General features: G+C 46.0%; 1 protein-coding gene across 5 annotated transcripts in view; it reads left to right on the top strand.

Moving 5' to 3' along the window:
* DGKG (diacylglycerol kinase gamma) overlaps nucleotides 1-27723 on the top strand; it is a 198870-nt gene that overhangs the window by 152773 nt on the left and 18374 nt on the right. For 3 of the 5 annotated variants that reach the window (XM_050780243.1, XM_050780241.1, XM_050780242.1), the window contains one exon: nucleotides 20064-20241. In XM_050780243.1, the coding sequence (XP_050636200.1) occupies nucleotides 20064-20241 (178 nt within the window). Of the gene's footprint in view, nucleotides 1-1186; nucleotides 1281-15129; nucleotides 15520-20063; nucleotides 20242-27723 lie in introns of those variants that run through there. The other 2 variants (XR_007723454.1, XM_050780244.1) reach the window with 2 other exon arrangements.

Here is a 27723-nt window from a genome sequence, read left to right as displayed (position 1 = left end):
ATAGATTCAGGCTGCATCATAGGAGAGAGAGTCAGAGAGGAGGAAAACTGCCTTAAAGTTTGCAAAAGGTCTTCCCACACAGCGTCTCATTTATTTTGACGCACAAAACAGGCAGGGCCAATATTAATGTCCTCACTTTACGGATGAGGGAACTGAGGCTGACGAGTTCAGCGATTACAGGAAGGGCACAACTGTAAGGAACTTAGGGGAACAGACAGTGAAGTCTATTTCAGTTCTTCCTTTTTTTTTTCTTTTTCTTTTTTTTTTTTTTTTTTTTGCCAATGTGGTAAAAAGTTGGATGGTGAAACTTAAAGCTCAAATGAGAGACTGCAGGGAAGGTCTCCATTAAAAGCCATTCACGTGGCGAAGCGTGGTGTCTCACACCTGTGATCCCAGCACGTTGAGAAGCCAAGGTGGGCGGATCACCTGAGGTCAGGAGTTTGAGGCCAGCCTGGCCAACATGGTGAAACCCTGTCTCTATTAAAACTACAAAAATTAGCCGGGTGTGGTGGTGCAGGCCTATAATACCAGCTACTTGGGAGGCTGAGGCAGGAGGATGGCTTGAGCCTTGGAGGTAGAGGTTGCAGTGAGCCGAGATTGTGCCACTGCACTCCAGCCTGGGGGACAGAGCGAGACTCCGTCTCAAAAAAAAAAAAAGAAAAGAAAGCCATTCATGTGATATGCAGGTGATTTCTCTGAGGCTAGGGGCTGTTTGAGAAGGAATAAGAGACTTGGTCTCATCTCTGAAACAAAGCTTGTGGCCAACTGGGCCAACTGGACGAGAGAGAAACTGAAGGGAGTCCACAGAACACACAAAAGCTGTTCAATATGGCACTTGCTTAACTAGTGCTAAGGAAACTAGATCCAAAAAGTCCTGCAGAGCCACATGAGTCAAATCACCCCTGACCCTGTTTTTTAGGGCCTTGTGACTCAGGTAGAGGAGAAGGTGACTCTAAATCTCCTGCTCACCTGCAGACACTTGGCCAGGGCCCTGACTTGGAGTCACAAGGCCTGGCAGTGAGCCCTGGTCTGTGCTTAGGTTAAGCAACTTATTGAACTGTATATCTGAGCCTCAGTATTCTCATCTAAAAAATGGGGGGCATAGGGGTTAGTCTACCTCCTAAGGCCATTATTAGGATTAAAGTTTTCAGGGCTTTTTGTTTTTGTTTTTTTATGTAACTGGCAGTGGTGCTAAGTGCCTCACGGAATCTGCAAAGCAGCCCTAAGTGGCAGGTGTCATAATCACCTTTCCAGAGAAGGGGGACAGAGGCTGAGAGAAGGTAAGAAGCTCACCTGAGGTCCATAACCTGCGAGCGATCAGGTCAGGCTTCAAATCCAGATTTGCCAGACACCTGAGAGTTTTGGGCAGTACTGGCACTTGAGAAGCTCAGTCTAGAGCAGAGACTCTTAACCAGGTTTGGGCATATCCAATCTCCTTATCATTCACAGTCTTTATTTTAACATTTCAGATAACGTTAAAAGCAGGAATTAATTCTTTCCATTTATCAAAACGGGAGCATAAAAAAAAAATTGCAAACGTTCACCCTAGATGCTGCTTCTATGAGACCACAAAGGAAGGTCTGTGAACCTGAGTGCTGTACCTGGAAACTGGGTGCTCCATAAATCATTGTGGGCTCTAATTAAGAAGCCGGCCTGTCGGCCAGGTGTGGTGGCTCATGCCTGTAATCCCAGCACTCTGGCAGACCGAGGTGGGTAGATCACCTGAGGTCAGGAGTTCGAGACCAGCCTGGCCAACATGGTGAAACCTCATCTCTACTAAAAACACAAAATTAGCCGGGTGTGGTGGCACATGCCTGTAATCCCAGCTACTCGGGGGACTGAGGTAGGAGAATCTCTTGAACCCGGGAGGCGGAGGTTGCTGTGAACTGAGACCATGCTGTTGCATTCCGGCCTGGGTGACAAAAGCAAAACTCTGTCTCAAAAAAAAAAAAAAAGAAGCCAGCATGTCACCCACACCCCACCCTCACCAGCCCTGGTCTAAGGCAGTCTCTCAGGGTGCTCCTCTCTGACATCTCTTCCCCTCCAGAGGCTCTTAATATTCATTCTAACCTGATTTCACCTGATTAAGCAGGTGGGGGGTGGCGTGAGGGGGGCACACAGTGAGTCACCTCCCCCACCCCAGGCCCAGAATAACCTTACAGAGCTTTCTGGATGGGATCATAGTTAGGTAGAGCAAACCAGACAGGCTTCAACTTGAGCACTTATTTTACATTTTGTAGAGATGTTTCATTTTACTGGCTAAAAATAAGAACTTACAAAATTCCTTGATTTTTTTTTTTTTTTTTTTTTTTTTTTTTGACAGAGTCTTGCTCTGTCACCAGGCTGGAGTGCAGTAGTGTGATCTTGGCTCACTGCAACCTCCGCCTCCCAGGTTCAAGTGATTCTCCTCCCTCAGCCTACCAAGTAGCTAGGACTACAGGCGTGCACCACCACGCCCGGCTAATTTTTGCATTTTTAGTAGAGACGGGATTTCACCATGTTAACCAGGATGGTCTCAATCTCCTGACTTTGTGATCCACCTGCCTCAGTGTCCCAAAGTGCTGGGATTACAGGCATGAGCCACTGTGCCCGGTTCAATTCCTTGATATTTAATCCAATCTTTAAAACAATATTCACAAGGGAAGGCCAGCCAGCTCCACTAATATGAACTAATATAAACTTTGATGGAGGGGAAGTAAGTCCAAATCTGGAAGCTGCTCAAAAAAAAAAAAAAAAAAATCTGGTTATCCAGTATATTTTGGGCATCTCTGCACATCAATTGCTCCTTTTAGTTGAGGGTTTTTTTTTAAATACTGAAAAGTCTTGAGAATAGTATATCAAATACTGCCAACTCCCCCTCACTCAGAATTGATATTGTCATCATTTTGTCTTATTTCCTTCAACTATTTTTCCTTTTCTTGTTGTTGTGGTTGTTGTTTAGTTTTGTTTTTTGAGATGGAGCTCACACTGTCACCCAGGCTGGAGTGCAGTGGCGTGATCTTAGCTCACTGAAACCCTTTCCTCCTGGGTTCAAGTGATCCTCCTGCCTCAGTCTCCTGAGTAGCTGGGATTATAGGTGCCCACCACCACACCCAGTTAATTTTTGTATTTTTAGTAGACACAGGGCTTTGCCATGTTTGCCAGTCTGGTCTTGAACTCCTAACCTCAGGTGACCCACCCACCTCGGCCTCCCAAAGTGCTGGGATTACAGGCATGAGCCACCGCGCCCAGCCCCTTCAACTATTTTTCAACAGAAGAAATAAAATACTACAGATAAAGCTGAAGCCCCCAGTCTCTTCATTCTCCAAACTTACCTTTTCACTCACCTTTATGTTCTTGAGATCACTCCATGTTAGTGCTGATAGAGCAGGTTGGTCACTTTTTTTTTTTTTTTTTTTTTTTTTGAGGAGTTTCACTCTTGTCACCCAGGTTGAAGTGCAATGTCACAATCTCGGCTCACTGCAACCTTCGCCTTCCGGATTCAAGTGATTCTCCCGCCTCAGTGTCCCAAGTAGCTGGAATTACAGGTGCCCATCACCATGCCCAGTTAATTTTTGTATTTTTAGTAGAGACGGGGTTTCGCCAAGTTGGCCAGGTTGGTCTTGAACTTCTGACCTCAAGTGATCAGCCCACTTTGGCGTCTGAAAGTCCTGGGATTACATGCATGAGCCACTGCACCCGGCCTGGTTGGTCACTTTTAACTGCTCTATGGTGTTGCATGAAAACCCAGCCACTATCTGTGAGGAGGAGCAGAAATGGGAACTCTTAGACCCTGCTGGTGGGAACATCAGTGGTAAGCCACTTTGGAGGGCGGTTCGTCAATACACACCAAGCCGAAAATGCATTTATAGCCTATATGACCCAGCAAGTTCTTCTCGACATTGATCTAGAGAGTTTCTCACACATGAGCATGGAGGTGAAATGCAACATTTTTTTATTAAGGCAAAACGGAACCAACCCAAATGACTATGTTATTCTAACACTTTAAAAAGGCAGTGTGAGTGAACGTACTAAATGCCATTGACACTTTAAAATGGTTAAATTTTAAAATTTTTAATAAGCACACTAGTCTGCTCTGTCACCCAGGATGGAGTGCAGTGGCACGATCTCAGCTTACTGCAACCTCCGCCTCCCAGGTTCAAGTGACTCTCCTACCTCAGCCTCCTGAGTAGCTGGGATTACAGGCACACACCACAACGCCTGGCTAATGTTTGTATTTGTAGAGATGGGGTTTCACCATGTTGGCCAGGCTGATCTCCAACTCCTGACCTCAAGTGATCCAGCTGCCTCGGCCTCCCAAAGTGCTGGGATTACAGGCATGAGCCACTGCACCTGGCCAGTGCCATTATTTTTAAAAGAGAGACATTAAGGACTTCACAGGTTAAGTACCTTAACTAAGTTCACCCAAACCAGTCTGTGCAGAAGAGAACGCACAGCTCATAAGCTCCAGCTGTGGGCATTCTCTACTCTGTCTTAGCATCCACCTGCAGTGCTGCATTCTCTTAAACTAGAGGGAAAGAGGTCTTCAAGTCTTGGTCTCTCCTGATATGATCTGAACCTTCTTCTCAGCTACCAGAGGTAGAGCCTTTCGCTGGAGTAAGGAAGGTGGGAACTGACTGACGGGCAGCCCGTCCATGCAGCCACAGTGGCAGAAATGGAAACATGCATGGGGAAGGGAAAGTTGAGAAGAGCATTAGAAGGGATTTTGAGTTCGTGGAAAATAAGAGGGCCAACCTGATTACATAGCAAATCCTGAAGTCAAAAGTAAGGCTAGAATGGTCCTGAGAGAGCTCCTCCTTCTAGTTTATTCCCTTCCTCAATCCAGTCCAGCAGCTCCCTCACTCCAGCACCACCTTCACTGTGAGACCATCCAAGGCAGCTCCTGCCAGTTCTGGTTGCTTCTTCTTGCCCATTCACCAGTTCTCACCACTTGGTTTCTTTCTGCTTCCTCCTAATTGGTTTCTTTCTGCTACTCCTAATATGTGTGCTAACCTCTTTTCCTGATTACAAATGTAATCCAAATTCATGGTAGAACATTTTAAAATATAGAGGAGCAAAAAAGAAAATAACCCCCAATCCCACCAACCAGGAATTAGCACTGTTACAACACTGGCCTCGTTTCAGTCTTAACATCAACCCTTGTTTCTTTAACATCAGGCCTCTTGAGGACCTCTATGATTCTTTGGCTTATTACATCTTTATTCATTTTTAAATGCAGCTCCATCATCCCCATCTCTGTCTCTTTCAATCACGCGCCGACTACAAGTTTCCTTCACCGATGCTTAGAATCGTTCAGCTTACCAAGGAAAAACTGTTTCCGCCAACTTTCCCTTACAGAATTCCATTGTTTGCTTGCAGTTTCTGGCACATAAAACTTTTTCTCTTTCTTAAATGACCCTCTTTTTTTATTTCTTACTAATGCGCACCCTGCAGTTCACTTCAAACCTCTATTCATTCATATGCTTTTATTTTCCTGTTCTTTTCCTTTTCTTTTGTTCTTTGTGAATTGCTTTGATTTTCTTTTGTCTTCAGACTCCTGGCTCTATCTACTTTGTGTCTTCCGTGGACTTGGGAATAACTTTTAAAGATTACGTTTTATGCCTACATTTTCCCAAAGTAATTGTTGGGGGATATGCAGCATGTTTAATAGATGGGGCCCAAGAAAGTCTCAGGAGACCGAAGTTGGGAGTCATGTGATTCAGCATGCTGGGTCAGAATGTGCTCCCACAATACATTTTTTTCAGGAAGATTGTCTCAGCCAACCTCTGTCCCAGCCCCAGGAAGCATAAGTCTTCTACCACCAAGGTCCCTTACTAAAAGAATTAACTTTCCCCAAGCAATGTCTACCAAACAAATGCATCTTTTAAGTAATAATAAACTCTGAGGCCCTGTCAGTGGGAAATGACCTAGGCTTTTTAGAATATTCAGAGGAATTCATGATCTTCATCACCACACCCGGGAGATTTGGGAGCCTCAGAGAAGAGAAACATTACAATCCTTTTCTTCCTCTACAATCACAGGTTATTAAACAGAATATTATATACAAATATGTCTTGTTGGCTATAGTGGATATGTCTGTTTTTCTAACTTATCCTGTGAGGTCCTAAACTGACTAATCTTAGTCTTCACTAGAAGAGGAATTAAGAAGGTAGAAGAATTGAATCTTTAAAGAAGGTCATAGAATCTACAAGGGATTGGATAAATACCACTGTGCACACACACATGTTATATCTCAAGCCCTTTAGGATAAACAAATGAATAACCATCGCAGCAACTTACTGAGTACTTACCATGTGGCAAGCTCTGTCTTATTTCATCTTTATAACAGCTCTGCATGGTTGTGTATTATTCCCATTATTTACCCAAGGAAACTGCATCTCACAAAATAAGTAAGTATTCCCAAGATCAGATGAGTTTCAAGCCTCAATCTGTGATCCCCAGCCCATATGCCCTTCACAATGCCCCCAGGACCTGCAGTAGGAGATGACCTCTGCATTACCCTCCTGCTTTTAGAAAAGTCATGTGTCCATTTTGTTGATAAAGGGGCTCCCATTCAGGACTTGGCATATCTATCAGGCAGTCAGCTTTCTGAAGCAAGGACTTTATCTTATTCATTCTATACCCCTGGACTTAGCACAATGCCTAAAATGAACTAATTCCTCAATAGTTATTTGTTGATTGTAAAATTGAACCAAGTATAGGAAATTCCACAATTGGTGTGAACATTAGAAATGATCACTTGACCAGCCTCAAGTCACGCCTTTTTCTTGGAAGCTACCAGGAAAAGGGGCCCACCTTGCTGCATTTGTAACACAAAGGGGAAGACGGCGGGCACTCAGGCCTTCTCCTAACTGCATAGTGAGTGAGCAGGCCTCCCACGCCCATCTCTAGGAAGCTATTGGTGGTATCTTTGATAGTAGCAGAGGGTCCGGGACAAGTGTGAACCAGGACAGGAAATGCCAACATTCTCCCACCTCTTTCCCACCCAACAGAGTTAAGACAGTGAGTGGGCAGAGCCCATGTGGCAGTGAGGGTGCCGGGTGGCTGTAGGGTGGAAATCACCCTGCAGGGCAGAAAGGATCTCCATTCTGAGCCCTTTCTTGTGGCTCCCTCAAAAAGCCCCATCCACTCCAGGTTGGCCTTAGCTTCCCAGACAGACAGCAAAGCCTATTAATCTACATCCAGAGCAAGAATCCCTTAACACACCAGTTAAAAAAAAAAAAAAAAAAAAAAACACTTGGGGAGGGTGGAGCAGCGGATAGGAAACAGCTTTGCCTTCTGTCCAGCTCTGAAGCAACCCACCACTGTGAACTCTGAGAAACAGCAGTTTTGTTTTGGAAACTGGCACCCAGTGCCGGCTCACTCCTGGAAATGGATTTGGGCACCCCCACCCCCAGCTGCAATATTCTACTTCCAGTCTGCCTGCCAACACCCCCTTCCAGCTGCCCCTCTCAAAGGCACCATTGTGCCCGCCTGGCACGGCAACAGAGGAGGGCTAAAGAGGAAGAAAACATTTTCTGCCCATGGGATGTTCTTAAGCAGGTTGTGTGTACATGGCTTCAATGCCACATTCCTTGAGCCCACACAAACCCGCCAGAACTCCATCATCCCTGTCACAGATGCAGCCACTTTCCAGTCTAACTGGCCCACCTCGGCTCGCTGTCAGAGAACTCCCAGCACACAGCAGGGCGGACAAGGCTGGGTGGAAGTGGGGGTCAGGATGGCACTCTTTCAGCACAGCGCACACTAGTCTGCCAAAACAAAGCTGAACGTGGATATGGAATTTTGGAACTGGAAGGGGATTTAGTTCCACTTACCACTCCACAAAAGACTCGTCCTAGCACATTCTGATAAGTGGGCACCCAGCCTCCTCGTGAATACTCCAAAGATAGGAAGCTCACTACTTTTCAAGAAGCCTGCTGCGCTACTGGACAGCTCTGATTTTCAGAAAGTTCTTCCTGATGTTGAACAAGGATTGTGTGTCCCATTCCTTATCATCTTCTTCCCTAGACAGCACTTAGCACAATACTTGGAGCAAAATAGGCGCACAATAAGTGTTTACGGAGTACATGACTGAATTCACCATCCACTGGGCCCATTTTCACCCTCCAGGGGCACACACAGCATCCTCTGCACTCCTCCACGTGACTGCCTTTCATAGGGCTGGAGATGTATCTTCATGGTGTCTCCTCTTCATCTTCACTGAGCTAAACAGCCTCAGTTCCTTAGATGACTTGATTTACGGACCCATAAATATCCTGGACCACTCTTCTCTTGATATAGTCCATTTTTTTCAGGGTCCGCCTTAAAATGAAAAATCAAATTCCTGTTCTATGATACTCTAAATGTGATCTCATAGGTAACAAAGCACAAGAGTAAGAGGCATCGGGTGCGTGCACTCTGTAAGTTGGGCTGACTGCTTGATCTCATCACTTGCATCTCATGCAGGAAACCTGCAGGTTCATGAGGACTATCATGAGCCTTGACAAATTTAGAAAGACATTCCTTCCTTAGTGTCACTGAGTCAATGTTTCCTCATCTGTAAAAATGGGAATACAAGGCCAGGCGCAGTGGCTCACGCCTATAATTCCAGCACTGTGGGAGGGTGAGGCAGGCAGATCGCCTGAGGTCGGGAGTTCAAGACCAGCCTGGCCAAAATGGTGAAACCCCATCCCTACTAAGAATACAAAAATTAGCCGGATGTGGTGGTGTGCACCTGTAATCACAGCTACTCAGGAGGCTGAGGCAGGAGAATCACTTGAACCCAGGAGGTGGAGGTTGTGGTGAGGTGAGATCATGCTACTGTACTCCAGCCTATGCTACAGAGCAAGACTCTGTCTCAAAAAAAAAAGGAGGAATACAAATACTGACATTGTAGGGTTGTGAAGATTAGACATAAAATATATAAAGTGCTGGTTCATAATAGTTACTTAATAAATGATATATATTAATAATATATAACATATGTGTGGATTAATATCATTATCTAACTGCCCACAATAGACATCAGCTCCTAAAATGATATAAACCAGCACCTCTGAATGCAGAAGAAGCCACTGTTCTGTTAGAGTTGCTACAGACCACGCCAGTTTGTGTAAGTGGATAATACTGGATTGTCTTAAAAGCCGGGTGAGGTGGCTCACGCCTATAATCCCAGCACTTTGAGAGGCTGAGGCGGGTGGATCACAAGGTCAAGAGATTGAGATCATCCTGGCGAACATGATGAAACTCTGTCTCTACTTAAAAAAAATACAAAAATTAGCTGGGCATGGTGGCATGTGCCTGTAGTCCCAGCTACTCGGGAGGCTGAGGCAGGAGAATACCTTGAACCCAAGAGGCAGAGGTTGCACTGAGCTGAGATTGCGCCATTGCACTCCAGCCTGGGTGACAAGAGCAAAACTCTGTCTTAAAAAAAAAAAAATACTGGACTGTCTTTCCAATAATGTTGTCACCACTCATCAGCGCCACTCAATACATCACCTTTTCTTCCCTTCTGAGCCACATAAGATTATTGACAATAAAAACATTCTCTCTAGTTTTTCTCTAGGGAAAACAGATATTGTTGTTTGCCCTGTTTTTCTTTCACTCCCAGTACATTTCTCTATTATGGCCATAGGCCCTGCAGACATGCAGATAACTACTTCCTTTTCTTCCCTGTTGCCTCCAGCCAGTGGTGTGCTAGAGCAAGCTTGCTTGCTGGTGTATCTCTTCCCAACTTGCCTTTCGGTGATGTCATCATGGTCACTTGAACTTGGCCATAGTAGGAATATTTACACCACCATGGAACACAATAACAAAGGCTTTTTTTTCCTCCAGGGGAGTCTGCTGTTAAGCATTTAGCAGCACACCATTGCCTCTAGTATTGACCCACTGGAAGTACCTTGAGGACAGGGACTGTGTCCCATTTCTGCTCCATCCCTAGAGTCTAGCACAGAATAAGTAGGTTCTCATCATTCTTGATGGATCAGTGAGTACTCCTTTCTTCTGCCTGTTAATGTCTCTCTCATATAAAACATGCCTCATGTGCCCTACTCTTGTTGCCTATTCAAGTGTTCAAGTATGGATTTCCTTCAGCTATGATCAGAGGACTACTTGATGGAAACTTGGATTAACCCTCCATGTCTCTCCCTATCCTGGAAATTTGGTCCACTTTTTTTGTTCACTATATTCATCCTGAGAGGTTGGGGGAACTCATCTGGAAGCAAAGAAACTGTATCACGTTTCTTCAAAGAACACCTGGGTTTCCATTTTAGGATTTTTGCACACATTATTTCTTTCAACTCACAAATGGTTACATTGGACACCTGATATGGGTAAGACATGCCAGGTACTATGAAGAACACAGAGCTGTCAGATATGGTCCCCACCTTCCATGAGTTTGAAGTCTTTTGGGGACAGAATAATATGCAAAATGCATGGCAGAATATACATCCATATAAGAGGAGAAAACAAGGCAGTGAAAATTCAGAGAAAAAGAAGATTCATTTCTAGCAAGAGCATTGGGGAGAACCTCATAGGGAGAAGGCTTTTGAGCTGCAAAGGTTTTTTAACAGGCATAAAAGAGCTGATGGACAATTTAGGCAGTGTGTACAGTAGAAAAAAAGGTAAGTAGTCCCCAACTTTGTGGCCTCTATGCAGAATTCAGGCTACTACAACTGACATTTACTAAGAGTCAGCTAACCCTCTCCCTCAGCTACTCTCCTGTGTCCAAACCAAAGGAGACCCTATGGCATCCAGCCTTCCTCATAGTCTGACTTACATTCCAACCTGCCAAGCTAATTCACAGAGAGAGCCTGCTCCCCTCCTGTGGTAGCAGAAATGCTCTCGCTGTAAATGAGCACCATTGCCTTGTTCTTACCTAGGTCCCACAGGACCCCCGGGGGCTGCACAGGTGCACAGGGTGGCTTATTGGTGCTTTCTCTTTCCCTATTGCCTGCCAGTGTCCTGTTCCCTTAAAAAAGAGGCACTGTGTGGGGTGGTGGGGGATTTCACTCAGGTCTAGGTCAGCTACCCTCTGCCTTTTAGTGTATCTAGGGCTCTGATATGGAGCCCAGGCATCAAGGGAGGCCACCATCACCTCCTGCCCATGCCCCTCTCAGCCCACCAGAACCCCTATTCAAGTGTGTCAGAATACTGCCCACCTCTTCCTCAGCCCTCTCTCTTCCTTCTGACTATAACTGAAGTACTATTTTCCCTGGACGTGGCCCAGCATTTACTACTTCCATCTTCAAAAGAATTACCCCCTGGCCAACTCTCTCACTCACTGAGAAAGGAAGGACTCTGGTATCATCCCCAGATCAATGTCCCAGCACTCTGTTCAGCATCTTCTCTTCCACTCCATCTACTTCCCATCCTAGGCATCCCAACTTCCTCTTCTCATTCATTCATCCAACAAGATGTATTGAGTATCTTCTCTGCCTCAAACATCCACGAAAAAACCTTTTCCTCAATCACCTTATCCTTTTAGATCCCATCTTCCCTCTCCAGCCCGTGTGCCACCAAACCACACAGACTCTGACTCTGTTCCCTCACTACCACCACCTGACTCATCCCAGAGTCCCTGGTTAAGACCTTATCTCTCCCAGGAGAGAGCTGTGTCATCTGGGAAGGTCAACTTACAACTTTAGGCCTCACTGTTCTCATTTTGGTAATTAGGAATGGTCTCTAATGTCCCATTTTGCTTTCCCATTCTAAGACTCCATGCTTCAGCCCTCATCCAATAGCCAAAATTCCTCTTTATAAAGTCACTCATGGCTTCTTGGTTGTCAGTCCAAGCAATCACAGGTCTAATTCTGGATCAGCTCACTCTAATTAGCTAAGTAACACTGGGCCATTCCCTAAACGTCTTTAGCCTCAGTTTTCTCATCTATAAAGTGAAGTATTTGGACTGGGTGACTTTTCAAGCCCTTCAGGTCTTTGATTCCATGAGAGTACAGATGCAGAGAAGAGAAAAAGAGAGGCTAGGTGCGGTGGCTCACACCTGTAATCCCAACACTTTGGGAGGCCAAGGCGGGTGGATCACCCGTGGTCAGGAGTTCGAAACCAGCCTGACCAACAGGATGAAACCCTGTCTCTACTAAAAACACAAAAAATTATCTGGGTGTGGTGATGGGCGCCTCTAGTCCTAGCCACTTGGGAGGCTGAGGCAGAAGAATCACTTGAACTTGGGAGGTGGAGGTTACAGTGAGCCGAGATCGTACCACTGCACTCTAGCCTGGACAACAGAGTGAGACTCAGTCTTAAAAAAAAAAAAAAGGAAAAGAAAAGAAAAAGAGAGAAAGATCCTTTTAAAAGACTATACAGGAAATAATTTATGGAGAAAATAGCATCTGTAGAGATTTGGATGAAAAGTACAGGGAGGGTGCTAGGGTATCCTCAAGGGTATCCTACCATTAGGGGACTACGGTAATCGGTCTAGACAAGAACTGTATAATAGAAGGTGCAGGCTGACAACACCTGAATCCACTGATCAGTTTAAAAATCACAAAAAAGAGACAACCAAATTATGTGCTTGCTAATGAGATGCAATAGGAAATATACAGCCGCACTAATGAAGTAATCTTGCCAAAAAGCTAACCCTAAATCTAGTCAAGCCTCTAGATCTAAAAATACCAATTTAGTGAAAATACAAGGGATAGACTATGTTTCAAAGATACCCCAGAGATGCAGTTGGCAAAATCCAGAATCTGCACAGCACTACAGCCTTACTACTCAAAGTGTGGTCCACTGACCTGCAGCGTCAGCATCACCAAGGAGGGGGTCAGAAATGCAGTCTCGGGCCTCACCCAGACCTCCCGAATCAGAATCTGCATTTTAATAAGACCCTGGAGTGATCTGCATGCACATTAAAGTTTGAGAAGCACTACTCTAAGTACAAATGACCCATTTCTTCAATAAACAAAAGACAAGGATAAAAAAGAACAGGAGTCTATAGATCCAAAGAGACCTCACAGATATATATCAACAAATGCAATGTGAAGACTTTTCAGGCAAGCTAACAATTTTTTTAAAAAATGATACTATCAAGGAAATTTGAACAACTACTGGATCCTTTTTAAAGAATTTTTTAAAGAGTAACAATAGTATTGTAATTTTCTTTAAGTTATTAAAGACACATAGTCAAGTATTTATGGATAAAATGATAGAATCTCAAGAATTTGCTATAAACTAGTTTGATCTGGAGGTGATAAAGTGAACTGGGGTAGAGTTAAAACAAGATTAGCTGCCAGTTGCTAGAGGTGCTAATTACCCAAACTGGGTTTTGGGGTACACAAGGGTTTATTATTCTCTATACTTTCCCTGTATGTTTGAAAATAACCATAATTTGTTGTTGTTGTTGTTGTTGTTGTTGTTGTTGTTTTTATATGGAGTCTCGCTCTGTCCCCTAGGCTGGAGTGCAGTGGTGCCATCTCAGCTCACTGCAACCTCCACCTCCTGGGTTCAAGCGATTCTCCTGCCTCAGCCTCCAGACTAGCTGAGATTACAGACGCCCCCCATCACACCCGGCTAATTTTTTTGTATCTTTAGTAGAGACGGGGGTTTCGCCATGTTGGCCAGACTGGTCTTGAACTCCTGACCTCAGGTAATCCAACCACCTCCCAAAGTGCTGCGATTACAGGCGTGAGCCACAGTGCCCGGCTTTTTTTTTTTTTTTTTTTTTTTTTTTTTGAAAGACCAAGAAGGAGTCGTGGAAGATGGGAGGGACAATAACTCAATGGCAGGGCATCCAAGAAAGAGAAAATTTCCAGCAGGAAGGGGACATATGCCTCCGGAGCTACCGAGTCCTGGCTTCCACCTCCGATCTGGCCTGGCGGAGGTCATTCCTGAGAGCAGACAAAGCCGAGTGGCAGGCCTATAAACAGAACCATCTGCCTCCAAACCAAATCTGTGGCACGGTGAATCGAGGTTAGAAGAAGGGGGAATTTCCTAGTTGCTAAAACTGAAACAGGTCATCAAATAAATTGTGGAATCTCCTTCCCTGAGGCCCTTCCGAAATAGGATCGACGGGGCTGGAGTGGAGGGGCCCCCATCCGCCACCCTTTTGAGGTCGCGGCGCAGGACAGCAGGAGGGCGCGGAAACGCCGGCACCGGTTGGGAAGCTTCGGTGCTCCAGGTCCCGGTCGGTGAGGGCGGAGAAGTCGGCTGCCTCTGCCTAGAATTCTGTGACTGTAGGGATCGAGACGTCAAGGGCTGGGAGGCGGAGAGGAATACGGGTTCCCCGTGCGTTTCATTTGCACATAAATGCGCTCTGCCTCCTCACCCAGTCTCTGTTACCTGTGCACTGGCCTTCCACCAAACCAACCAATCACCCGTGGCTCAGGAAGAAACCAGAACTGGGGGGATTGTCCTCCCAAGGGGGACACGGTCGAACGTGACCGGCAGCCGCTGGTCTCCCGGGCCTGGGTTCAGACGGACTCCGGCCCTGCTTCCAAGCCCGACGTCGGGCACCTGGCCGCCAGGGCACCAGGGAGCACGATTTCAAGCGTGCGCACGTTCTCTGCTCTGGCCAGGAGCTGTTTCAGCGCCATTCCGGGCTATAAATCCGCGGTTCCGCCCAGCGCAGCCTGGGCTCGGAGGGCAGCCTGCTAGCCAGGTCCTGGGTTAGGGATGGCCCACGGTGCGCGAGGACCGCCACCCTACTTCGCGCCACGCCGGGGCCGCTCGGGCCGGAGCAGGGGGAGGGGGCCCGATGACGTCATGGAACAGTTGGAGGATTTAGCTCCGGAACCCGCCGGGGAGCGGTCCCCGGGGCCGGCGTTCCATTTAGGCCGACAGCGTCCCTTGCTCGGCTCCACTTTCCCAGACAGCACGGCTAGCTTCCACTTCCAGAGCGGGCCTGGGGTTCTGAAGGAAATCAGGGCACTATCGCGAGGCCAGGAACTCTGGAGAATGGGCACGCAGGCGTGCGCTTGCCAAAGCTCTTACCAGCCTGGGTCGGGCCAACAGACCATCAAGATGCTTCCAGCAAAGCCTCAGGTGTGGGGAGTGAATTCAGGAAGATAAATTCCTCTTGGCACAGAGGTTGGGGAACCTGTAATAATAATGCAGACAGTTACAGAGTGCGACTGCTTTCCAGACACCATTCAGCCTCTTAAAGCAGATGTTATTCCCCCATCCTCCATTTTACAGATGACGAGTTAAACCTCAGAGGGGTAAGGAAACAACCTGGAATCACACCGCTGGCAAGTGACAGAGCCAAGATTTAAACCCATGTCTCTCTGCCTCCAAGCCCAGGCAAGCACATTCTTTCCAAGACACTATATTGGCTTTCACTTTCCAAGTAGGTGCATTCCAAGAGGAGAGGACATCAGCGTCCGGCAGACCCCAGGCTTCTCCCACCTCCTCTACTTGCCCTATCTACATGGGACCCACTGCGGTAATAGGGAAGGGGACAACCTAGAAAGCAGAGTGAGGATTGTCTGCTCTTCCAGGAAGCGGTAAACGTTTACCAAGGTAATAGCAAACACACTTAGCTGGCTATGGATAGAGATGAAGGGACAGAGTGCACTTAAAACTGTAGTACAGAAGAAAGGTGACTTTGTGGAATACTGTTTGTCAAGGACGGTGCTGGTGATGTACTTTTTTGAAAAACGAACCTGGTGTGGAGGCAAGATATAATAATATTAATATCCAACATTGATGTGCCAGGCATTGCTCTAAGCACTCAATAAGATAGAGCAGTAGTGGGAGATCTCAATTATTCAAACAGCTGGAAGTTTAATTTTGCTATAAGCCTAGCATCAGCAAAAATCCCGATTTGCCTCACTGACTCATCTCCAGCGTAGGATCTGGCATCTGCCTTCCTGGGTTTGCATCCTGGCTCTGCCATCTTGTAGAGTGGGAAGCTATGGAGCCTTGAGCAAGCATCTTAACCCCTAAGAGGCTCTGTCAGTTGGGGGTAGCAATGCTGCCTCCCTCATCATGTTCATGTAAAGATCCCAAGAGATGCTGTGGGTTAATCCCAGCACAGTGCCCTAGGAAGCTCTCAACTAGCATGAGTTGCTAATATTATTATTATTACTGCTTAGAAGGGAAAGGGATGTTTTGACCAACAATGAATAAATTGAGATGATGTAGAAGCAACTACAACCAAGACGGGGAAAGTGGCCGCTTCATCTAGAGGGTGACAAGAATAAAAGAAAGTGTGGGCCAGGCGCGGTGGCTCACGCCTGTAATCCCAATACGTCGGGAGGCCGAGGCGGGTGGATCACCTGAGGTCAGGAGTTCAAGACCAGGCTGGCCAATATGGTGAAACCCCGTCTCAACTAAAAATACAAAAAAAATTAGCTGGGCATGGTGGCAGGTGCCTGTAATCCCAGCTACTTCAGAAGGCCAAGGCAGGAAAATCACTTGAACCCAGGAGGTGGAGGTTGCAGTGAGCCAAGATCACGCTACCACACTCCAGCCTGGGCAACAAGAGCAGAACTCTGTCTGAAAAAAAAAAAAAAGAAAGTGTGATCCAATGGGACTCCAGCCTAAATCCCTAATTAGGAATATGTGTATGAAGGATAGGAGGGTAGAAGACATTCCAAAATAAGTTTCTAAGAAGTCATGAATCACATTGAAAAGAAAAGAAAAAGGAGTTGGTTTTTGTTTTTCAATCAATGTGACAGCAACAGAGAGAGCTGGTTGAGCCCATGCTTTCAGGGAACTGTGCGAATACACACAAAGGCAGATCCTGGGCATGCAACCAGGTAGGAATACACAAAAGCAACTCAGAGCTATGAGCCTGGCTTCAGGCTAACTGAAGGCCAAGCTGAATGCTAGACAACATTTGAAGCAAAAAAGAACATAGAAAGCATAGCTCAACAGGACTTTGCCATTCTGGAAGAGTTTTCATCTTTTCCAAAGAGAGTGGCCTTAAACTAAAAGTGGAAGAAGAGATGCCAAAGGTGGATACTAGAGCCCAAGGTAGATCAGCGGAGAACTAACTGGCTTTGAAAAACACACACACATTTGAATCCAAGTTGCCGGACAAGCCTGTAGATATCATTCAGGGGCCGCTTTGACAAATCCAGAAAACAGAGTAGGTTCTAGCCAATAAGAGGCAGACAAATATGGCTTCAGTGTTCAAAAAATAAGAATAGGGTACATTCTGGAAACCACAGACTGATACACTTTATTCTGATCCCTGGCAAGATTCTAGAGTAGATTATTAACCAAGTATTTAGGCTTTGCACAGAGATATTGGTGACTTAATTGAGTTCTCTTATTCCTTTTCTGATAGAGGTTGCAGGGTGGTCATTTAGGAAACGCTGTTTGATCTCGGTACAGTGTTTTATGTTTTCGTGGAAAGAACACAGGATTGAGGTCTGGAGACCTGGATACGTATCTAGTTCTACCATTAATAAGTTAGATGACCACAGGGAAGTTTCTTAACCTCACTGGGGCTATTTTTATGAAAGATGAGAGGCACCTTCCCTTATGTGCCTCTCATCTCTGAATTCCATCAGTCTGTCTTATAATAAAAAGTAGCTGGGTGACAGTCCAGTCCAGAAGATGCAGCTCCGATAGGGCATCCATACCCCTAGGGATGTTAACGCATAATGTTTGGTGTTAAACTGACCAAGGAGAGGGCTCGATCACTGTTTTTTCCTTTTATGCACACATATTAATGACTTAATCCCCAAATGATGGGAACGCTATGACAGAAGGTCACAGAATGAAGATTGGAAGTAAACTGGGTAGACTAGAGGAAATTTGGGCTGAAAGCCAGATGCAATTAATTAACATAAATGTAAAGTTTTATGTCTATGTTATTTTTTTAAATCTACACAGGTTCAGAATGGCAAAGAATTGGATGAAAAATAGGATCATGAGATGGTCTGGGCAACAAAGATGACCACCATTTAAGCTGAAGTGATGTTGTCATCTAGTCGCTAACAAAAGGGCCAGTGCAACCTTGATCATATTGAATAATAAGGATAAGGATAATGGATAACGTGCTGAACTCTTACATGAGCTTTGCACGTCATCTCATTTCTGGGGCAGGATAGTATCACACAATTTCAGCCACAAGAAGTACTGGTGTGGTAGCCACCTGCCCCCATCAAATCCCATCATTGGTGTTGTTTTCAATGCTAGGGACCTTGCCAAATAGCAGGGTAACAAACTACAGTGTGTGCAAAACAGGGCAGCCAGGATGGGAAAAGATCTGAAAACCAAGTCCCATGGGAGAAGATGAAGAGAGTTGACAGTCCAGAGGTGGCACAACCTGGTAGTGTGAGAGGGAGGAGAAATAAAAGACTTGGGCTCTGAGTGCCTGCCCTTAAATCCGTGTACTTCCACTTGTAAGTTGTGAACTTTGGGCAAGTTATTTAACCTCCTCTGTGCCTCAGTTTCCCCAGTGTAGAAAGAGGATAGTCATAGTAACTAACTTATAGGATTATTACGAAGATAATCAATGAGATGTGTATAAAGTTGTGTGTGGTAGATGGCAGTGCTTAATACATGTGCACGATGGTGATCATCATCATCGTCGTCATCATCATCATCATCATCTGTCTTGGGGGTGGCCCATGGAGGAGGAAGGAGGGTCGGTCTGTATGAGTTCAGAAGAGAGAACAGGACCAACCGGTGGAAACAAGAGTGAGAGAGAATCCAGATCAACATAAAGAGACCTCTCAAATTATCAGAACTTCTCAGTGAAAAAATGAGTTCCCAGTTACCAGAGATGCTCAGTGTATTCCATCTTGTAGTTGGGGAAACAAGATAACATAATGTAAGACCTGCGAAGAAATCAGGAGATGAGTCACTATGAATGGCAACAAGCCTTCGAGTCCTCCTCTGATGGCAACAATACCTTTCTAGTCCTCCTCTGTTGATAAGTCTCTGGAAGTTTGGGTTTGTACGTAACCTCAGAGATAGTGGGTTTTTATTGTATGCATTGGATTTTTTCTTTCTCACAATAAACAAGATAAAGACCATGTACTTTGTAGTCAAAGCCCCCAACTTTGAACCCCTGCTCTGTTATTTATTAGCTGTGCAATCTTGGATAACTTAGCTCAACTCTCTGGGTCCAGTGTTTGCTTCTGTAAGTGAAATAAACTACCTACTATTCTGAGGAACAAGGATCAGAGCTGATATTTCTTGCTGTGTTGGTAAGCACGATGCCAAAGTGGGCTGACTTTATAGACATGCGAGATGAAAATTCAAGCCTTCTGACTTTTCATACCTGGTGGGGATTGCAAGTTGTGGAGATTGGATAAAGAAACTCTGCTCCTTCAGCAAACACGTATGCCAAAATTGCACTTATGATACAGATACAGGAGACAGGCAGATTCTGAAAGCCTTCCAAAGCTTAAAGTCTTGTGCTTCTCACAGAGAGATAAAATAGGAGGGGGTAAAACAAAAAGTTTCTGACCAGGCGTGGTGGCTCACTCCTGTAACCCCAGCACTTTGGTAGGCCGAGGCAGGCAGATCATGAGGTCAGGAGTTTGAGACCAGCCTGGCCAACATAGTGAAACCCCGTCTCTACTAAAAATACAAAAACTAGCCAGGCATGGTGGTGGGTGCCTGTAATCACAGCTACTTGGGAGGTTGAGGCAGGAGAATCACTTGAAACCAGAAGGTGGAGGTTCCAGTGAGCCGAGATTGTGTCACTGCACTCCAGCCAGGGCGACAGAGCGAGACTCCATCTAAAAAAAAAAAAAAAAATTCTGTCATTTGTTAGATTCTGAATTCAGTTCCACTAAATCTTCTAATGGTTAGGAAGGGGCAAGATTGATGATAATGAGATTAGACTGGAGAACAGTTTGACAATTGACTTGAGAAGCAGCCCTAAAGCACTTCTAGACCTAAAGATGACCCCTGGAGCCTTGTGCTGTCTTCCCCAGAGCTGACCAGGACTGGATCTCTCGTCTCACCGCAGGGGTCAAAGCATTAAGTCTGAGCGACTTTGCCCATGACTTCTCCTCTTACAGTGGCAGGGTGGTGGCTGAGGACCTGTCACATCCTTTAAGAGAGTACCCACCACACACACACACACACACACACACACAGAGCACCTTGGGTTGTGACACGCTGAGGACACTAACAGATGGCCTTTTCTCTCTGTCCTCCAGTGTGATGGGGTTGGGGTGGACCTGAGCAACATCTTCCTGGAAGGCATTGCCATTCTCAACATTCCCAGCATGTACGGAGGCACCAATCTCTGGGGAGAAAACAAGAAGAACCGGGCCGTGATCCGGGAAAGCAGGAAGGGTGTCACTGACCCCAAAGAACTGAAATTCTGCGTTCAAGGTAAGCCAGGAATGAGGATAATTGCTTCAGGTCAATGCCCAGTGGTAGGAGCCCTCAGGTGGGTGTCAACGGGCTTCATAAGGCCCCACAGCCCAGCAAGGACTCTGTGCTCCGCGCATGTGCTGACTCGTCATCCGATGTTGCAAAGTTTACAACTTAATCCAGAAGACAAAAATTCACAATAAGGGTGTCTTCAATGACAGTCAGTTGTCAAACTGTGGGGCTCCATGAGGTTCAGAGTCAACTGCTACCTCTGTCAAGGTTACCAGTTCTCCAATAGCTAAATCCAATCGTCAGTTCCTAACCCTCATCTTGCCACAGCTGTCAGTGGCATGTGACCCAGCTGATCACTCCCTCTTCCTGGAAACGCTTGGTCCACTTGGCTTCTAGGACTTGACTTGCTCATGGTTTTCCTCCTCCCTCACTCCTTCTCGGTCTCATTTCTCTCTGACCTCTTGATACTGGAGGGTCCCCAGGCAGGGTCCTTGACCCTCTTCTCTTCACTGCCTGTGCTTAATCCCTTGATCACCTCATCCAGTCATAAGACTTTATTTAAATACCATGTGTATACTCAATGATGCCTCCAGCCTGTCTCGAGTTTTCCCTGAGCTCCAGGCTCCTGTGTCCAGCAGCCTGTGCCGTACTTCCCTTGTGTGTTTAGCAGACACCTCAAACTTGGTATGTCCAATGCAGAGCTCTGCTGTCCCTCCCCCAAACCTTCTCCACCCACAGTCTTCTTCCTCTCAGTTGGTAACTCCAGCCTTCCCATCACTAGAGCCAAATGCTTGGCATCATCCTTGACTCCCCTTTTTATCTCACATCTCATAGCCAGTCCATCAGAAAATCCGTTAACTCTACTTTTAAAAAACATCCAGGATTCAACCATGTCTCACCACCTGTATTCCTGCCATCTTGATCTGAGCTGCCAACCTCTGTCCCCTGAATTACTGCAAAGCTTCCTCACTGGGTTCCTTGCTTCTATCCCACTGCCGTAGGTAACCTGTTCTCACCACCACATCAGAGCAGTCAGGTTATGACACTTCTCTTCTCAAAATTCTGCAGTGGCTTGGAGAAAAAGCCAAAGATCACGTGGCCTAGAGGGTCCCGTATGTTTTGGCTTCCCATTACCTCCCAGACCTCCTCTTCTGCCACTCTCTCCATTGCTCACTCTGCCTCCGCCACTCTGGTTCCTCTAACACAGCAGGCTGCTCCCATGAACCAACTATTCTTTCTGTCTGGAACAACTGGGTAGTATGCTTTAGAGGCCACCAGCTGGGCCTTCCACTTTTAACTCACCAGAATACAGAACACAGCTTTCTGAGAATGTCCTTAAAACCACCTCTACCCCAGCCTCAAAAGTAGCCATTTTCCACCAGTGATCTAAATGGAGAGATTCAATCAAAGCTCCTGGCAGCTGATTCCCCTGTGGGCTCACGGGTCCTCACAGGTCCTCAATGGACATGTGGGATGGAAGAGAAAGGCAGGTGTAAGAGCACTGGCAGAGACACCATACCAGCAGGAAGAGGACCAAATTCTAGTCCAAGTCCTGCTACTAACCTATTTTTGGCACCTCAGTTTTCTTTACTGTAAAAGCAGTATCTTGTATCAAAGTTTTGATAGGTGGATGGATGGGGTTGAACCAGATCCTTTGTTCTTAAACCAGCTGCTTGTTGAAAATGAAGATTTGTGTACCCCAGCCCAGATTTACCTAATCAATCTCTGGGCTGGTTCCTGGGAATCTCAATTTTGATGAGCTCCCCAGATGACTCTGATGGGCTGCCAGGTTGGAGCACCATTGCTACAGGCAAATGCCCGCAGTCTTTCCCGTGCCTGGCATTCCATGGCTCTGTGTCTGTGTGCTTTGATGTCCCCGGCTGTTAGTACTAAGGTGGGATGTGATCCTACCACTAGAAGAAAACAAAACTCCCCTGACATCAATGCGGGGGTTGGGGAGGTTATTCTCTTGTTTCACACCCATCTATTTGACAATCAGATTGTTATATTCCAGGCCAGGTCATCAGGAAACATCATCTCCACACCTCTGTCCTTTAAGAGAGGATTCAGGAATTGTTGACCTCTTTTTTTTTTTTTTTTTTTTTGAGACAGAGTCTCACTCGGTCACCCAGGCTAGAGTGCGGTGGCACATGATGGCTCACTGTAACCTCCTCCTTCCAGGTTCAAGCAATTCTCATGCCTCAGCCTCCTGAGTAGCTGGGATTACAGGTGTGCACCATCATGCCCGGATACTTTTTCTCTGTTTGTAATAGAGATGGGGTTTCTCCATGTTGACGAGGCTGATCTCAAACTCCTGCCCTCAGGTGATCCACCCGCCTCAGCCTCCCAAAGTGCTGGGATTACAGGTGTGACCTACCGTGCCCAGCTTCTGTTGACCTCTAAAGTCTCCTTTATTTCACACAGTAAACTTTTCCGTGTGTAAAGCTGAATAATGTGTTCCTTCTTCCTCTCTTGACAGGGGAAGTTATGGGTGCTAACGGAGGGTGGAGGAAGCATTGAAGGTTGTATCAAGTTCCTGCAAATTTTCCTACCCTGGTGCTCCTATCTCAGCCCCCACTCTGGTATCTAGCTCCCTCAGAGCAGAGAAGGGAATGAGCAGAGCCGAATCCCCACCACCACCCTCCCGCCTCCCCACTTCCACTCTCCACCACCCTGCGGCTGGGGGAAGCTCTTGATGAAATCATGTGCTGATCAAGGACAACCTTTATCTTCCCCTTACATGTCTGACCTTATATCTTCCCCTTCTTCAAGCAAGACCAAAGTGTCTGCTGATTGCTTTTGACTATCAAGTACAGGAACTCTCTTCCCCAAATCCCCCTTTCTCACCCCTACAATGTGCTTTCAGAGCTAGAAGTGAAACCACTTCCTGTTCTTTAGATGAGCACATCAGCTGATCAGAGTGGGGCACTGACTTCTGGGCTTTGCAGAGATACCAGCACTGAGCTTTCTTCTTGAAAGGGCTATGATCTCATGTAAGTTGAGTTGTTAATGGGAAAAGCTAAAGAGGCAATGTATTTTAGTGAAAAAGCATTAGCCTGGGAGTCAGAAGACTGGAGTTCCAGTCCAGACTCTGCCTATTGCTAGTGTGTGACTTGAGGCAGGTCCTTTCCCCTTCTTGAGTCTCAGTTTTCTGAATCTGTAAAATAAGCAAGTCTGATAATTATATTTTAAGATTCCTTACAGTTCTGCAAAATTAAGGCATAGTCAGATTTTGGTCTATGTGAACTCTTTCTTAGACAGAATTGTATTCAAATTTCTCCCTTCTCTCAGTGTATTTTGTCCTGAGATTTGTAGGCTAATGGCTGAGGAGGCAGGGTGCTCTCTCTGCAGCCTCCTCATGTATTGTGATTCTTAACTCCTTGGCAGTTTCGCTGGGGTTGGAGGAGAGGGAGAGGTCAGGAGAGCACAGTAGGAGGGAATTAGTTTATCATAGGAAGTGGAAGAGGAAATGATGATGGGAGGGGTTACTGTAAAATCTCTCTCATCAGGCCGGGCGCAGTGTCTCACACCTGTAATCCCAGCACTTTGGGAGGCCAAGGCAGGCGAATCACTTGAGGTCAGGGGTTTGAGACCAGCCTGACCAAAATGGTGAAACCCCATCTCTACTAAAACTACAAAAATTAGCCAGGCATGGTAGCACATGCCTGTAATCCCAGCTACTAGGGAGGCTGAGGCAGGAGAATTGCTTGAACCCAGTGGATGGAGGTTGCAGTGAACTGAGATCACACCACTGCACTCTATCAAAGATTAGTCTTTCTCCTGGGAAAAGCAATCCGAGTAAGAAGGTCATTCAAGATTAGCATGGAATGGGTTCTATAGAAACATTGGCTGATAAGAAAGCAACAAGGGATATTGGGAAAAGCCCCATGCTTACAGTTAGATAATCTGGGTTTAAATTTCGCCTTTATGCTTCTAGTTTTATAGATCTTGGAAATTACCCAACCACCCTGAGTCTCAGCTTCCTCATCTGTAAAACTGGCATAATAATACATGGCTTATTAGGAAGATGATGGATGTGAAAGTGCCTGGAACATAGTATAATAAGCTCAAACTTAAAAAAAAAAAGTCCCTATGCCTTTAATTCTATTTTGTGTTGGAGAATGCCAGTTGATTCACATTTGAAGTTCTTGTCCTAAGCATTACTATCCACCTGCACTACCACTAAGAGCAGAGCTCGGCCAGGCACGGTGGCTCACGCCTGTAATCCCAACACATTGGGAGGCCGAGGCAGGTGGATCACCTGAGGTCAGGAGTTCGAGACCAGACTGACCAACATGGAGAAACCACTTCTCTACTAAAAATACAAAATTAGCTGGGCGTGGTGGTGCATGCCTGTAATCCCAGCTACTCGGGAGGCTGAGGCAGGATAATCGCTTAAACCCGGAAGGCAGAGGTTGCAGTGAGCCGAGATCGCACCATTGCACTCCAGCCTGGGCAACAAGAATGAAACTTCATCTCAAAAAAAAAAAAAGAAAGAGTAGAGTTCCTGCCAAACTCCAGCCCAGCCTTTGTAGTAGCACATTAAACTTATATTACCAATTGTACCTACTATCTCCTTTCCTAGACCTTCCAGATTCCAAGGATGGAGGCTGGGTGTTATTAATCTTTGTATCCCCAGTGCCTGGCCTCAAGTAGTTGCCCTACCCCCTCCAAAAAAGGCTTTTAGCTACATGAGAAGCATATGGAATTTGCTATTTTTTAGTTTTTGTAACAACAATAAGAATAGTGAGAAACAGTCTCTTGTATTTCTATTTCATTTTGGCTTGAAAATAATTTTGCATGTATTCACTTAGTGTAATCCTAACCAGAAACCCATGAGCAAGGATATATCCAGCCTCCTCCATATTCCTATTTCATAGTTGGGGAAAATCAAAGGCCCAGAGAAAGGGTAGGATTTATACAATTTACATCCAGTGGTGGCATCAGAACCAAGATTCAAGCCCATGACTCCTAGCCTAGCCCAAGCGGCTAGTGTTTAGAAAATGTGTTAGGGAGCCTACTGTGTGTCTTGCATAAGCCCCGCACTCAGGAAATAGTAAGTATTTAATCCCAGTCTGAGGAGAGGCTCCACAACTACTTGTTGAAATTCTGCTCCCTCTGCAAGGCCTACCTAATGACCATCTCCCTGCTGGAAGCGAGCCCAGCCTGTGAATTCCCTGAGCACTTAATTTTGCCTTCTATCTCGTCAGTACACTAATCGGAAGTTGGCCTGTGTCGGGGGCATGTGTGTTCTCATCATATGTTTTCCCTGCCACTACCTGGAAAATAAGGATCTTGTGTTTTTTATCTTTGTGTCCCCTTCAAAGCCTTCTACCCTGCCTGATGCACATGTGTTCTACAGAAACATTTGTTGGAAGAGGGCAGAGAGGGTAAGGAATCTTGCCTCCGGTTTGCCAGTGGGCAGTAGATTCTGGAGCAGGACAGGAACAGGCACTTAGTGGGAAAGTCTTAAGAAAAAAAAATCTTAGAGTTACATGTGAGTATTTTTGAGGCTGAGAATTCAATTTCATGGAGCTATTATAAACTCATTTGATAAGTAAGATGTGCTGGCCATCTTTAAATAGGTAATTCAAATATAGCTTAGAGGACTTGCAAGTGAGAGAGGGTAGAGTAGGTACTCACCATTGAACTAGAATTCAGAAGACCCAGAGCTTCTCACCACCAGCCATGGATTCGATGAGCCGCTGGACATCTCCAGCCTCCATTTCAATGCTTACAAGATGGAAACAAGTATGGTCTCCCTCCCTCAGCCTTGTTTTGAGGGTTAAAAGAGATCATCCATGTAGGAACTCAGCAGAGTGCCTGGAATTTGGTGAGCACTTGGTCAGCAGTAATCAGAATTATTGTTAGGTGTGGGGGAAGGTATTTAGAATATTATAAGAAAGGGGCCAAATTTAGAATTTCACTCTCTTGACTACGGCTTCAGGATTTGATCTATAGATTTTAAATTGCCTGTGGCTCTAACCACCTGTAATTCTAGGGTTGTGTATTGGCTCTGTGCCTACACGTTTGGCTGTTGTTGCCCATGTGGAGTTCCACCTGAGCTGGCTGTCCAGTGAAGCAAGGGGAGGGAGAGGGTGCCCAGTCTTGGATCCTGGGGAAGCACCAAGGGCATGGCACAAGGCTGGGTCGGTCCCCCCCCGGGGTTGAGGAGCAAAGTCCTGGGGAGCTATGCCATTGTTTCTCTCTGGCCCCAGCCTAAAATATAAAGGCAGAGGCTTCCTGCATATTTTCTCAGCCTCTTCACTGATCCTCATACCCGCTCCTATCCAGCCTTCAGTTTCAAGCCAGCGGTGGTCTTGAGCCTGTGTTATCCACACCTGGCCCCTCTGGCTGTCTGATATTAAAGCAACTTTCCTCTCAGTGATTTCTTGGTCAATCCTATTTGAACTGCAAATGGTGTGTCCTATAAAAGGTTTTATTTTATTTATTTTATTTTATTTTATATTTTATTTTATTGTTTTGAGACGTAGTTTCTCTCTTTTTGCCCACGCTGGAGTATAATGGCGCAGTCTCGGCTCACTGCAACCTCTGCCTCCCAGATTCAAGTGTTTCTCCTGCCTGAGCCTCCCAAGTAGCTGGGATTACAGGCGTCCGCCACCATGCCTGGCTAATTTTTGTATTTTTAGTAAAGACTGGGTTTTTGCCACGTTGGCCAGACTGGCTTCAAACTCCTGACCTCAGGTGATCTGCCTGCCTCAGCCTCCAAAAGTGCTGGGATTACAGGTGTGAGCCACTGCGCCCAGCCCCTAGAGAAGGTTATAAATGGGTAGCGCAAAATCTCCCAGGATCTCACTAGATAATACTTTTTGCAATTCTTGGTAAACAAAGACAGGGAGACAGATACCCTCGGTAGTGTTTACTTTGAGTCATTTTCCCAGCAGTGGAGACAGGCTTCCTGTCAGTTTATTCAACACATACTTAACAAAGCCCCCACCAAGTGCCAGGCACCATGGTACAATGGCGAACAAAACCAAAAACAAACATAGTCTTTATAGCCATTGGGAGTGGGGGAGCCAGGCCTCAATAAAATAATCCCATAGACAGGCATATAATTAGGAACTGTGCTAAGTGCTAAGAATTGCTTAGCTACCCAGAAAGAACCCAAGCAAGGCCAGCAAGCCAGTGTGTAGCTCATGTGGCCTCACTAGCCTGCACTCAAACCAACTGAGCAGAGCAGGCACAAGCACTCTTCAGGCAAATATGTGCAGTCATCAGATCTGCCCTCCTAGATATGGACAATTTACCTGGGAAGGGCAATACCTTGGCTCTGCTACTTTGCAAGCACATATGGTTCAATCTGTCTGTGCACTGTACCTGTGTGGATTCTCACTAATTGTATGGATTATGCTCTGAATCCCAAAGCAAGGGAATGGGATGCCATCCAGCCATCTCAGATTCATACTCCCAGGTGAGGAACTAGAGATCAGTTGAGACACCAAAATAATCGTGAGCACGAGTTCACTG

This window comes from Macaca thibetana, chromosome 2, assembly GCF_024542745.1.
Source record: "Macaca thibetana thibetana isolate TM-01 chromosome 2, ASM2454274v1, whole genome shotgun sequence".
In the NCBI taxonomy this organism is placed as follows: Eukaryota; Metazoa; Chordata; class Mammalia; order Primates; family Cercopithecidae; genus Macaca; species Macaca thibetana.
This window is presented reverse-complemented; position numbering and strand designations above follow the sequence as displayed.